This window comes from Netta rufina (assembly GCF_964035555.1).
Source record: "Netta rufina genome assembly, chromosome: 5".
Lineage (NCBI taxonomy): Eukaryota > Metazoa > Chordata > Aves > Anseriformes > Anatidae > Netta > Netta rufina.
The window spans coordinates 1,403,079-1,417,357 of record NC_140128.1 but is presented as its reverse complement, the minus strand read 5'-3'; the positions used below and the strand labels follow the sequence as shown (position 1 = coordinate 1,417,357).

General features: G+C 33.1%; 1 protein-coding gene across 3 annotated transcripts in view; it reads left to right on the top strand.

Moving 5' to 3' along the window:
• The window catches only part of USP47 (ubiquitin specific peptidase 47), a 52,080-nt gene that overhangs the window by 19,953 nt on the left and 17,848 nt on the right, over positions 1–14,279 (top strand). For all 3 annotated transcript variants that reach the window (XM_084287527.1, XM_084287528.1, XM_084287529.1), the window contains 10 exons: positions 447–543; positions 1,248–1,393; positions 2,221–2,300; positions 3,128–3,277; positions 7,254–7,349; positions 7,445–7,597; positions 8,292–8,459; positions 10,681–10,812; positions 11,958–12,034; positions 12,313–12,368. In XM_084287527.1, the coding sequence (XP_084143653.1) occupies positions 447–543; positions 1,248–1,393; positions 2,221–2,300; positions 3,128–3,277; positions 7,254–7,349; positions 7,445–7,597; positions 8,292–8,459; positions 10,681–10,812; positions 11,958–12,034; positions 12,313–12,368 (1,155 nt within the window). The remainder of the gene's footprint in view (positions 1–446; positions 544–1,247; positions 1,394–2,220; positions 2,301–3,127; positions 3,278–7,253; positions 7,350–7,444; positions 7,598–8,291; positions 8,460–10,680; positions 10,813–11,957; positions 12,035–12,312; positions 12,369–14,279) is intronic.

The following is a 14,279-nucleotide window of genomic DNA, read 5'->3' as shown; positions in this document are numbered from 1 at the left end:
AACCAATACTGATACAAATTGTAACTACATTATAACTAGGATATTTTGTAGTTGATAGCTAGGCAGTAAGTAAGCTACTTTACAAAATTTTACAGAAGTCTAGAATTTGTTCATAAAAATACTTTAACTATTAAAACTATTTAGTGTTATCTGTGTCTCCATTGGTGGAGAAGTCAACATTAAATATTGTTTATTGCTGTGAAATGTGATTCGTGATGATTAAAGTAGCTCTGTGTAATTCAGAGAAAACATCTGTGTTAAAAACTGTTTTTTTAATGCTTACTGAAGTAAGCAATTGTAAATTGCCTCAATTTATGTAGTACAAATGACAACAGCTGGATGTAGTTCTTGAGTAAACATGATCACAGTTGTCTTATTGTCAACATATTTTATGTGATGTGGCATCTTTTTACGTTATTTCCATATCATTCTTTTTGTATTTATAGGCTATGTGGGTCTAGTAAATCAAGCAATGACTTGCTACTTGAACAGCCTTTTACAAACGCTTTTCATGACTCCTGAGTTTAGAAATGCATTATATAAGTGAGTATACATGATCAAAATACATTCCTAATGTCACAGTATGTACTATCTGTCCTGACACATTGTGGTAGAAAAACCTTTTAAATGCCTTCTCTTTTGCATATTGAAATGTATCTGAATGTTAATAGAAAACCTTGATTCCAAAGTGGATAGAATAGTTTGGATAACATGCAAGGATGCAGAAAAGTGAGTAGAGAAGTTATCCTAAGGGGAAAGGAGGAAGATTTCTTTTAATACTTGATACCAAACTGGATAGGCTAGTACATGTTACCTGTTTAACATCTTCAGATTTTGCTGAAATACTAGAATATTATTGTTGTGGCATAGACTAGCTTTTTAAAGCTAGACTATGCCACAACATATATATATATATTTTTTTTTTTTCACATCCTGGAAAGATCAAACTTCAAAAGGAGTGTGATACTAATTGGAGTTCATGTCTGTATTTGGGCAGTGAATGGCTTCAAAAGTATTTTACTTGTTTGTTTTATGTTTGTACTTTTAAAGAATAGCATTGTCATTCACTGAAGAAATGGAAAGCAATTTTGTTTAAGGAGAATTTTTGACTTGCTCCCAGTAACAGAGCTTCAGTTGACATCTAATCTGGCAGACCTCTTGAAATGCAATAAGTGCTGATTTAAATGTCTTTTTCAGTAATATTTTCAAGTCGTTGTTAATTGTTAAATATCTAATGTTGCGAATAGATGGGAATTTGAAGAATCTGAAGAGGATCCTGTGACAAGTATCCCATACCAGCTTCAAAGGCTGTTTGTTTTACTGCAGACCAGCAAAAAAAGAGCAATTGAAACAACAGATGTTACACGGAGTTTTGGATGGGACAGCAGTGAGGGTAATATGCAGCTATTAAGCTTGTGTGATTTACTTCAGTAGTCCCCTCTTAGGGGCCTAAACTGCTGCTGATGGGGAAAAATACCTAAATAATTAAAAATGATTATTAGAATCCACTTCGGATGGAAGCAAAATGGCCTAAGTTGTTGTTTGGTTGTGATTTGTTTTGTTTTTTAAAATAAATATCTGAGAGGTTTAGGTCATTAAAGTAAAATACCTTGGTTTTGTAATTAACCTGTCATTGCAGTTATAAATGTTAACTGTTTCTTAAAAAAAAAAAAAAAAATCTCTTCAGGAGAAACTTGCATCTGTTTTGAATCATGAGTGTCAAATGAATGCATTCCAGTGAAGTAGAAAATTACATTGAAAATTCCATAAAATCAAACTGTTTTGCACATAATATAATTTTTCTCCATAACCTGTTAATTTTCCATGGAGTAATTACACAACCGGTGTTCTTACACTTAATGGGGAGTGAGGGGAAAACACATTATTGGATTCTGGAGAATCACCATGAAATAAGTCAGAACCAGTTTATTTTATAATTTCGAATGGTGCATGTTAGCACTTCTGTATACTTATTTATTGTTATATACAGAATTCTTGTTTATACACACTGAGCAACTTGGTTGTCTTTTTTTTTTTTCTAATTTAATTTGAAAGCTAACTGCTTGTAGAATTGAATGCTGTCCCAGTAGTGATTAATGTTGTAAACACCTTGGAAGAGGCTTGAAAACAAATTGATAGCTTTAGGAAGCATTCTGAGACTACAGTTAGTATTGGGTAAATAACTTCTCTTGTTTTAAAATAAAACTCAATTTCTAACAGCATGGCAGCAACATGATGTACAGGAGCTTTGTAGAGTCATGTTTGATGCTTTGGAGCAGAAATGGAAGCAAACAGAACAGGTAATTGTATCAAAACTTTCACTCATTCAGCGGTGTGTTTTTTTTTTTTTTTTTTTTTTTTAAGGATGATTGTGAAAAATGTGAACTCTAAATTCTAAGCACAAGATTATTGGTGGTCTACAGCAGTTACTAATTTTCTTGTTTGTATGGTATCTGTACTACTAAAACATATTTTTGCATGTTAATTCTATTTTCATCTCCAATTAAAAGTGGAATATTCTGAACTCTGGATATTCTTTATCTGAAGCACTGAAAGTGCTTATGTAACTCCTTTTGTGATAACTTCCTTGCTATCAGTATTTTTTAGCTATATTGTGGGCTCTTGCAGCTCAAGCCCTCTCTTCTAACACAGAAGACAGTATATTCATAACACATTCTACATTCTGATAAGTAGCTAAGTTGTCATACAGCCAGCTTCCATATTTGTAGATTGGCAAATATCTCTATCTTTCTCCACCTCCCTCCAGAGATGCAGGGAAAGAGTGTAATATCAGTGTTAAAAATGTCTGCACGATCAGGCATTCTTTTTTAAAAAACAGACTTAATTTTGATAGTTTTCTAGTCATTCTTAAGATGTGTCCATAAAGGATACCTTGAAGCTTAATGTAAAGTGCTTTGAGAAGCTGTTTTTACGCGTGTGTTCTGCAGTGGTGGGGTAGGGGAATAGGGGAGAGGATCAAGAGATGCTTCCTGCTAGGAAGTGACAATTCTAACTTCATAGTTATGCAGTTAAGACTTAAAATAATAATTTTTAAAAAATCTTGTAAAACTAAAGAAACATTATTTTACACTTGTTTAAAGCACTGTTAAATATTTGTCTGTTTCAGGCCGATCTTATAAATCAGCTGTATCAAGGCAAACTGAAAGACTATGTAAGGTGTCTAGAATGTGGCTATGAAGGATGGAGAATCGACACTTACTTGGATATTCCTTTGGTCATCCGCCCGTATGGCTCCAACCAGGCATTTGCTAGCGTGGTGTGTACTATTATGCTGACTAATAGTGCATCCATACACACATAGAATACATAATGCGACAGTGGTATAATTTTTTACATGGTAAGTATCATCCTAGATACTCCATCTTGGGGTGTTCGTCTTTGTGCAGTGAACCAGCTAGCAAGTTCTAGAAGATTTTTTTTGGCTTTTTGGTTTATTTTTTGTTTTGTTTTTTCTTTTACCCTTCAATGAGTCCTACTGGTGCATGTATAAGGGGAGGGGAAATGCAACTTTATTGCCTTAGGGCTTCAGTAATCAATTATTTTCTTCCTGATAAAATTTTCATCATTGACCTGAGATATTTTTGAAATCACTAAGTTTTCTTTGGGTTGTTCTCTTTATTGAGAAAGCTGCTAAATTTTAATAGCATTGTTGAAAATCTTAGTGGAGGAAGAGAAGATTGACTTAGAATTTTTTAGTTAACTTGCAGTGTTGTTGCTGTGCTTTTTAAAGTTCACATCTGAAATACCATATGTTTTTAGCAAGAAATTAAATAATGAAAAAAAAATCCTATTGTATATTGATATTCTTGATCACTTTTGCTCCAGCATTACTGATGTTGGCAAGCATATATATTAGTAAATCTGAGAAAGCTTTTTATTTTTTCCTAGCCCCTGAAAAGGAATTTCATTACAAACTGAAATTCCACTGTTGTGGTTCAAAATATCTGTAATATTGGTGGAGTTGTGAGAAAGAGTTAGAATGAATTGAAGCCTTTGGGTAAAGGTTGTTTTAAACAATCACTTGTTGCATAATTGGCTTACCAAGGTTATTTATTATAGACAAATTATTTTTGCCTTTTGTTTTTAGCATGTTAGCATTTTTTAAGCACAAGTGTGTAGTTCTTAACAGAATACTGTTAAAAAAACTATCAGAATTAGGTTAAACTGCAATGTAGGTTCAAGATACTTAGTGCTTTAAATACTAATCTTGAGTAGCAGTAAAGATATGAAGGACATCTATCTCACAAAAGAATTCATGTTAGTGAAATCTTTTGAATTTTTTTTAGGACTGCAGTAATTTTTTTTCATACCCAGAAATATCCAGCTATTCAAAACCGTGTTTTGAGCTGTAATTCCAGTGATTGTGACCTTTTGTATAGATTGCTTCCCTTTTCATATTTTAACATGTTTCTACAAATATTTCCCAAAACGAGGTTTTTATTGTAATTTTTATTTAATGGAGTTTTTTCTGATCTATTCAAGAAAATAATGAAATCCTTACTTTATAATTGCATTCTGCATTTAACAATACATTGTACATGTCTCAGCTTGAAATTTTCTTCACTGGAGAAGGAAGAAGTATATAGCAGAATGCTGTAAAAAAAAAAAAAAGTTCTTTGTATATTTGTGAAAATGACGGAAGCTTGAACAATCAAGAATTTAAAATACAGATTACTTTTTGGTAGCATTTGACAATTCTCCTGTAAATCAGCAATTACTGGGTTTACTCTACAGTGACGAAAATACTTCTAAGACTTGTTACTGAGTTACATGGTTTCAATTTGTACTGATGCTTCAATTTTTGAGCTTTTTTTTTTTTTAAATTCCTACTCTGATTATATTCAGTTGATTCTCCCCCCTGCATTTGTCTTATTTATAGCAGATGTAATTTTTAGTTTTGTAGTCTTCAGCAGTGGGGAGATATGGAGGATACTTGCTTTTGGAGAAGGGAAAGATCGCCTGTTTCTAAATGGAATTCTCTGAAGGTAGTATCCTCCATTGATCCGTAGATGGTGATTTAGTAGGTGTAGGTAAAAGGGTATTTGTGAGAGATCAAAAACTTCACACATGCGCTAATAGGGCTTATAGAAGGGAATATAAAACTTTTTAGACCTTGCTAGTCAGCTCCTGAGGGAACTTGCAGCAGGCGACACAACCCAAGATAGGGGATCTAAGGAGGATACTACCTTCAAAGAACTCTAGTTAGAGGTAAGTGATTTTCCATTACTTTCTTATAAGAGAGAATCGATGTATGAACTTTAAGGTTAATCCGTAGAATGCCACGTAAAGTGTATTATCCCACTGTTCGACATTGTGTACTACCAAAAAATGTAGATACCTGAGATGTCGCATTTATCTATAAATATACATGTATTACTTCTTAAATGGCAGCACTGAAGAACTTCTTGGAAGGATAATGTTATGTTTTATTTCCTAATATGAAGCAACTATAAAAATACTCAGTACGTTCTTAAGGTTTGCATTTTGATTTTTTGATTCTTTATTTCCCAAGTTCGTGTCATATAATAGAACTGCTTAGCTATAACCTTGTTCAGGCACTGAGATCTTGTCAGTATGTATCTCAAGATTTAATAATTTTTTTCAGTAACTGCAGAGTTAGAGGGCATGCTTTAAAAAACCTTAGGTGGTCTCCTGGAGGTCAGTAGAGATACAGACATAATATATAGCTTCTAATTAGATGTGGGTAAACAGGAGCAGCAATTCACATGGATTTTGTTGATACTGGTATGCCTGAATTTAACAGTATTAGACAGAAGCTCAATTTTTTTTTTTTTACTCTAAGTCATAAAAGTATTGACAGATAACAGCTGAGAGGAGTGGTTGCACTGAGAAATTAGCTGGCATGCTGAAATTTATACTAGAAAGAAGCAGAAATGCTTTATAACACCAGACAACTAGTGCTAATTCCAGTAGTCTGGAGGTGTGGCAAATACATTTGTTTTAAGTGTTTTGAGTGTTCATCATCTTTTGTTAGCTTTTTTACTGAGGGTGTAAGAGTGGATTTAAGTAGAATTATGATGACAACTGCATGAACTTGCTTTCAGTGTAGTGTCATTGCCAAACTATTAAGGGTAATTTGAAAATAGGTGACTTAAAAAAAGGAAATATGTCTTAGAAATCTAACTTAGGTTGGTAACAAGGTCTTATATTTTTAATTGTGTTTATTCTTTGGACATGGAAAAACTAGATGAACTCTGAAAATCTGAGATGGAAATTTGTTCATAGTTTTTTCCAGTAAGTTTTACCTAATGGTTATTCATTCATTGTGTAGCATTTCATAAAGATTCTACTCCACCTGTTCACATTTAAACAAATGCTTGCAGTAAGATATCTGTGGAACTACTGGCTATATTTGAATGCCTCTTTATGGAGAAAACTATATCCTAAGTGCCTATCGATGCCTCACGATAATTAGTTTGAACTGTTTGCTATGGCATCTTACTATGCTAAGTGTTCAAACATTAAGAACTAGAGATAGTCTAGAAGTTCCTTCCAACCTGTGTTCTCTTGATTCTGTGACCTACAAAAAGGATTAAACTGAAAGATTAAATGAAAACATACTTATCTAATGATTCATCCCCTATGGTATGGTTTGAAGTGTGTATGTTAAGAATGTTAGAAATATTCAGTAGCTCTGAGACTACCTGGCAATTACCTCTTGAAGGTAACAGTTACTCTAAAAGTAGAGTCTTACAGTTTGGGGGGCAGCACAGCATAAAAGTTTTATCACTGATTTTGTTGAGAAAACTATCAGTAATAAGAATAGAAGATTGTGAAATGTATTAGAATAGGAATTGTATTAAGAAATGTCCTAATAAAAACTAACTTTGGTGTAAAGATTACTTAAGAGAAAATTGGAAGAGATATAAGTCAGAAAACCTGAGGAATATTATGTTTCTCATAAAACGATCGAAAAACATAAGGATATTTATACAGCTCCAAAATAATGAAGTTCTCAAGAGCTTTAATAACGTTTTTTAAAGTACAGCTTACTATATGTGGTAAGCAGTGAAACCACTAATATAATGTCGTGTAATGACACTTCATTCAGTTTTTGAGGGGTCTAAAGGAACTATCAAAATCTGTCATTCAAGTTTTGTAGTTTTCAGTGACTGAAATAATTTTTGTTTGTATCACCGTACATGCGTTCTGATTTATACCTGCACCGTAAACATTCTTTAAAAAATCAGGTAACATCTTTTTCTTATTAGGAAGAAGCACTGCATGCTTTCATTCAGCCTGAGATTCTTGATGGCCCCAATCAGTATTTTTGTGAGAGGTGTAAGAAGAAATGTGATGCAAGGAAGGTAAGCACTTTCCAGATCGTTTGTGGAAAACTATTTTTGCTAGACACTGATCCTGACAGTGGTAGTAACATAATAATTGTCTTTACTTTGTTTAGGGCCTGCGGTTCTTGCATTTTCCATATCTGTTGACATTACAGCTGAAGAGATTTGACTTTGATTATACCACTATGCACAGAATTAAACTCAATGATCGTATGACGTTTCCAGAGGAGTTAGACATGAGTATTTTCATCGATGTCGAAGATGAGGTAAAGTTTTTAGTTTTGGAGAAAAGTCTTTGACTTTCTTGAAGCTCCTTATTAAGGAAATCAAACTGTCAGTCTAATAAAGCTATTTAAACATTCATCTTCATAAAATTTCTTTTAGCTATGATAGTGTTTTAATTTGAAATTTCAATATATATCTGGATTTTCCTTCCTTTTTGAAAAGGAGTCATGTTCTCTAATTGATACAGGATTTCCATGCTTCCCATAAAGAAGTTGTTTCTGATTTCTTATCTTCACGAGAAACTTAAAAGCACAAGTTGCTAGGCTTTTCCACATCCTGCAAATCCAGCGTGCAGCATACTTAAATTTGTGTTTAAATCTGTCTTGCTTACAAGTGATAATGAAAATATTTTGTAACTTCAAATGCTGAAGTTAGTCCATAAAACATTAATAATTAATAAAACACTAGTCATTCTTACTGTAATACCTTGACCCTGTCCAGTGAGTTAAAATGGAAGACATCTTTTTACTGTGGATGAAAATACTTCTGGTCAAATCAGTTCTGATCAACGGGGTATGTTTTAATAGGACTTACTAGACCTACGAGTATTTGAATGAACTTCGTAAAAGGAATAGGCTAGTATCTGATATAAGCTTGCCATTTTGCAAATATTTTCATTTCTTGTTCCATGTAACTTTAAATGTTGTATGACAGTAGTGTTTGTCTTTTTTTAAGAAATCTCCTCAGACTGAAAGTTGCACTGATAGTGGAGCAGAAAATGAAGGCAGTTGTCACAGTGATCAAATGAGCAATGATTTTTCTAATGATGATGGAGTCGATGAAGGAATCTGCCTTGAAAGCAACAGTGCAGCAGAAAGAATATCTAAAGTTGGCAGTGAAAAGGTATGTTTAAAAAATGTTCTGGGTCTGGTTGGTATGGAATTAACTTCACAGCAGCCTGTATGATGCCAAATTTTGGAATTGTTACTAAAACTGAAAACACCAGTATTTTAGCTCTTGTTGAATAGTGCTTGTGCAGTGACAAGACTTGCTTTCTTGCTCTGCCCCTGCCATGATATGGCTAGAGGTGGGCAAGAAGCTGGGAGGGTCACATAGCTGGGACAGGTAACCCAAACTGATGAGAAAAATATGCTGAGCTGTATCCCATGCCATGTAACGTCATCTTCAGTAAGTTAAAGCTGGTGATCTGATGATCGCATGACGGTGAGTGAATGCCTTTGCATCACTTCTTTTCCTTTGCTTACTAAAATTCCTTCATCTCCACTGACAAGTTTTCTCACTTCTGCTCTTCTGGTTAATTCCAACATTCCACTCAGGGAGAGGAGAGAGTGATTGGGTGGTTGCTTAGTTGCTGAAAGGAGTCAGTCCACCACAAATATAAATAATTATAAATATAAATAATTGTTACTTAACAAAAGAGAAGCCTGCATTTTTATTCAAATTTCAAAAATTGACACAATGGCAAAGGAAAGCATGCAACTGATTGCAAAATGATACAGATGAGGCCAGGGAACTGTTAAACAATCTCATCCGGAGTTAATATAAAGAAATCAGGCTGCCAGTCAGCCTAGGCTAGCAGTCATATTTTTGTGGGACATAGTTGCTGAAGGTCTTAGAGAAACTTAATTGAGTTTTCTTGCCAGTAGAAAATTCTTTGAATCTTAAGTTTTATGTTAATGTATGCAATGGATACCTCAGGTACCCTCATTCAGTGAACACATTGGAAATTTGGCCAATAATTTTTATTCTGATTTGTTAGAAAGCTGATTGGCCATGACTGTTAATTTTCATTGATACTGAAAGACTTGGATTTTAAACTGTACGTCTGTTCATCTTTACGTTTACCTTAAACTATTTGAGAGGGTTTTTTGAGTGTTCTGACTACTGTCCACTAGCTGAAAAAAAATTACTTGATAGTCGCTTGATTAGAACAAGGACAGAGTATTGTAATGTATCTGATGCAAATGTCAAGGCCTACTTCTGACAGTAGCTTTGGCCAACTACAGTAAGTTTAGCTGCTTGTCAAGACAAAACAGGCTTAACAGTTACCTTGCCAACTTTTTGGGTTAAGGTATCTTAATGGATGCAGTATAATTTAAAGTATTTCTTCTATGTAATCTAAAAATACTTATTTCTTGTAACACCTATGTGAGTCAGTATTGTTCAGCGTTTTTTAATGTGTACACAGCAATGTGGTATGTCTTTTAATACCTATCTTTTCATTGATGAAAACGGTTCTTAGCATGTTCAGGGTGTTGTGAGGGAAGTAAATGAAGAGTGAATACTGAAAGCTGTTACTGTTTTTTTTTTGCATTATACGTTAAGGGGCAAAAAGCAGTACATAGCAGTATGGTAAAGAAGTAACAAATTCTAAGAATTACAAAAACATAGTAGATGCATGTATGGTTGGAATGAACCAATATAGTTCTGAGTCTGCTTGCCATCCTAATGAAAATGTTCATCCTTCAACTGAGCTGTAAAACTTGCTGTTCTATGGTTTAGGAATAGCCTTTTTTTTTTTTTTTTTTTTAAGGCACTGATAATTGTTTTGGTGGTTGCTCTTTGGTGTTACTGATTTTTTTTAAACATATGTAGTATGCATTTTCAGGGTTTGTTTTTTAGCCTGAGGATTATTTTCAGTAATGCTTAATGCAAGTTCATATCCTGTTGTGTTATTTTGCTATTTCCTCCTGGGTATGGAAATGAAATAAATTGGTATATGTTTCTGTTCTTGTATATCTTCACAGTCAGAGTTTGTTCAGAAAAGAAATAACACTAATGCATTAAGCTGGTTCTTGAAAAAAAGGAATGTATCTCAGGAAGAAAAACATGTATCCATGACTTAAGTTACTTGGTCTGTCTTGTCTCTCTCCGCAATACAAAGGGGAAATTTCTCTTCATTTCTATTATATACTCCTGTATAGTATTTAGCATATTGTAGCTCAAATTTTAAGTGTGTATTGCAGTAATGTATTTCTGTTACACAGATATGTTTTTTAATATACAACTATTTATATACTTGGGTTCATGTAATTGTTTTAGTAAAATCATTTGGTTACCTTTTCTTAATATATTTTATCATAACTTTTTCTTTTCTCCTCAGAATTCTCTACTGTATGAGCTCTTTTCTGTTATGGTTCATTCTGGAAGTGCTGCTGGTGGCCATTACTATGCCTGTATAAAATCATTTAGTGATGACCAATGGTACAGTTTTAATGATCAGCATGTTAGCAAGGTAGAAACAATTTTGTTATCTTAAGTAACATAAATGAACCAATGAGCTTGTATTTTTCATATGATTTTTCACTTGTGTTTAACAGTTGTTTCATTATCTTAAATGATTTGTAAATTTTCTGTGTTGTTTTTTTTGTACATTGTAGTGAAGGGTAGGTATTAGGTAGAATTACTTTCTTTAATTTTCTCTCCCTGCCCTTTCAGTTCTGCTTCCATCCACTGTCAGTGCTGGTTACAGATTTTAGCCTCTATCTTTTTGAGGTTGGGGGCTTTTCAGTTCTCTTCCTCACACCCTCCACCCCGAATTTTAGCATTGTGGTGTAAGTCAAAGAACAGTTCCCACTTGCAGGTAGCAATGTATATCAGCATGCCAATGTCATTTACTAGTTGTGAATTACACTGTGACACCAGTTTTCAGTGAAGCCCCTTCTGTGTGGTCTGTAGTTGCAAGTCAGATTTAATTTTAGTCCTTTTGTCTGAGCCATGATCTATTTCAGTCAGAAATCATGCAGTAAAACCAGAACGTAATAAGAGGTGTCTGGATGGTATTACAGCTGAGTCTACCTGGTTCAGTTGAGACCCTATAAGGGGAATATTCCCCATATGAGGGGAACAGTTAGTTGATCTTCAACCTTTGATTGTTCTCCTGTTTATTCAGTTTCCTTGTGTTGCCTTGTTTTTTCTGTAAGTGTAACATAGGATATTCTTTCCATGACAATTTAAGTGTAGTTCTCCCTCTATTGTAAGAGAAACTTTGTAAGAAATAGGCTCCAACATACCAGGCCTTATGGTGAATTCTCATGACATGCCATAAGATGTTGATACTGAGGGAGGGATGATTTATAAAGAAGCCTTTATTCACACACACACTGCTGGATTTAAAATTTGGCTTTCCTATATATGCTAAAAATACTTCCTTGCTTAGAGAAGTGTATTTGTAGATCTGTTAAATTCATAGTAAAATAAAGAGGCAGGTCACTTTGAATTGGATTTTTTTTTCACTCAGCAAATAAACAGATCTGAAATACCTTTTTTAAAAAAATGATTAATATTTTATTGATAAGTAATGACATTTTTTCTAATGAGAATAAATGCATATTGATTATTGCTAGTCTCTCTAATAATAATAATCTGATTTTCTGTTAGATAACTCAGGAAGATATTAAGAAAACATATGGTGGATCTTCTGGAAGCAGAGGCTATTATTCCAGTGCTTTTGCCAGGTTAGTACTGCAATATTGAATTCTTTTCTGGTGTTTAGCATAATCGAATGATTGACCAACATGCATGTGCTTAACATGTTAGCGAAAAAACAAAAATGGATAGAATAAAAGATGATTAAAATAATATAGTGTTTTTGAAAATCATTTTTGCTTAGCATGTTACTAAGATACATACAGCATAGTTCTTTACAGGGTGGTCAGGGGGACCAAACCGGCTTTTGAAATGAATGTTGTCCTTCTATCTGATAAATTCAGGTAACTTTTTTTTTCTTTACCAGCTCCACAAATGCGTACATGCTAATATATAGACTGAAGGATCCAGCAAGAAATGCAAGTAAGTATGCTTTGCAGTTCTTAACTAATAAGATCCTACTTCAGGAATAGACACTAACATAGTGTCTCCCTAATTTTTTTGAGGATGGTGGTATTGGTATTTTTAGGGTAAGTTAAAGTAGTTTTCGTATAGGGAGCCTTCTATTACAGCTTTTAATTACTCTTTTAATAGCAAGCCCTTGTGATCATTAGGAGGCCACCACAAACTAAACTTTCTAATTTTTTTTAGTATTTTATATATTGTGGATTTGAAAGACAAACATGCTGGGTGACACAAACTACAACTGTAATGCTGTACTAGTGCCTGCTTAATAATAGAATAAAAATACTGACTTTAAAATGAGTCAATAATGAGAACTTCTTAAATTTTAAAATTTTAAATGAGAATGTAATAATGACAGGTTAACATTTTATAACCAGACCTTATTTTTTGTTTGTTAGGAGGTAAGGGAAGATACTATAAACTACACAGTGAAAAACAGATTTGGGATTTCATGTTTTTTATGCCACTTATTTAATTTTTTTAATTATGCCACTTATTTTTATGCCCTAATTTAGTACACCAAGTTTTAGAGGATGACTAACCCCATATAATAGTGGGATAGTGGGCAGGCTGTTTATTTTTTCAAGTATGTCCCAACAGAAAAAGAGAACTCTATTTGGTTTCAAAACTGGAATATCTCTTTGGAGGCCTAATTTCAAGATAATGAATTTAATAGGGTTAGATTAATTTTGTAGGGCTAGGTTGCTTATACTACTAATAACCATAATTTTTCAGAATTTGTTTGTCTTTCGTGGATGTTTTTAAAAAATGTTTTTCCTTAAAAAAATCCATGTTTCTCATTTAAAATCTGAGCATACCTAAATGTTGCAGTTGGAAGTGAAAGTTTGGTATAATAGAGCTTTTGGTTTTGAGCTGAGGTTGAATTCCAGCATTTGATGAATTGATCACATGATCTACTCGTGCACATGTATATATGTGTGTGTGTGTATATGTGTGTGTGTGTATATATATATATATATATATATACACATATGCAAAATTTTATGTCCAGTAGAGGAGGGAGTAAAAAATATCCTTGAAAATAGCATTTTGTTTATCTTATCTTGCTGCTGTAAATATTTTAAAGTGGACATGAATGGTTATGTTTCCATTCATTTTTTAATAAAATTTTGAATTGAACCATGATGCTGAGGGTGACTACTAGTGAATATAAGGAAAAAATTTAGAAGTGCAAGGATAATTAAATTAGTTTTAATGACTTTTTTTTAATACAAACTAAAAATCAAAGCTTAAGCTGAACCTATTGAAAAAATAAAACTAACAAGAGCTGTAACTGCTTCTATATCAGTATATTTTTAAATCTCTTTGAGTAAATATGTCATTTCATGCCAGCATCATAATAAACACAAACAACGTCTATTTTTTGCAGAAATCTATTTCATAAGACAGAGTACTTTGAGACATGTTGTTAGAAATATTTCTCTTTCACTGTTTTCTCCATAAAGTTGAACCATGGTATTTTCTTTGAGGAAGTATGAAGGGAAAAAAAGCTAAGTATCCCCTAAACTCAATTTTGATGACTTCTAAAAATATATTTAAAGTAGCAGTATCTGAAGTAGATACTCTCTATAGGTTTGAAGTGGATTTAGTACAAGGAGGATACTGTTAAAGCTTTATATCAACTAATAAAATAGTAAGTATTAAGAAAAATAATAAAATTGTTTCAGTGTTTAAATGATTGAAACAATATTTATTCTGAACAAGAGTGACTTCAAGTTGTGTAAAGATTAAAAATAAATAAAACTTATTTTAATACCAGTAAAGAAAATCTTTAAGTCAAGAGCTGTCTTTGGAAATAGATTTTCCCATATATTTTGAGACTGATAATTGCCTAACAAGCAAACGAAA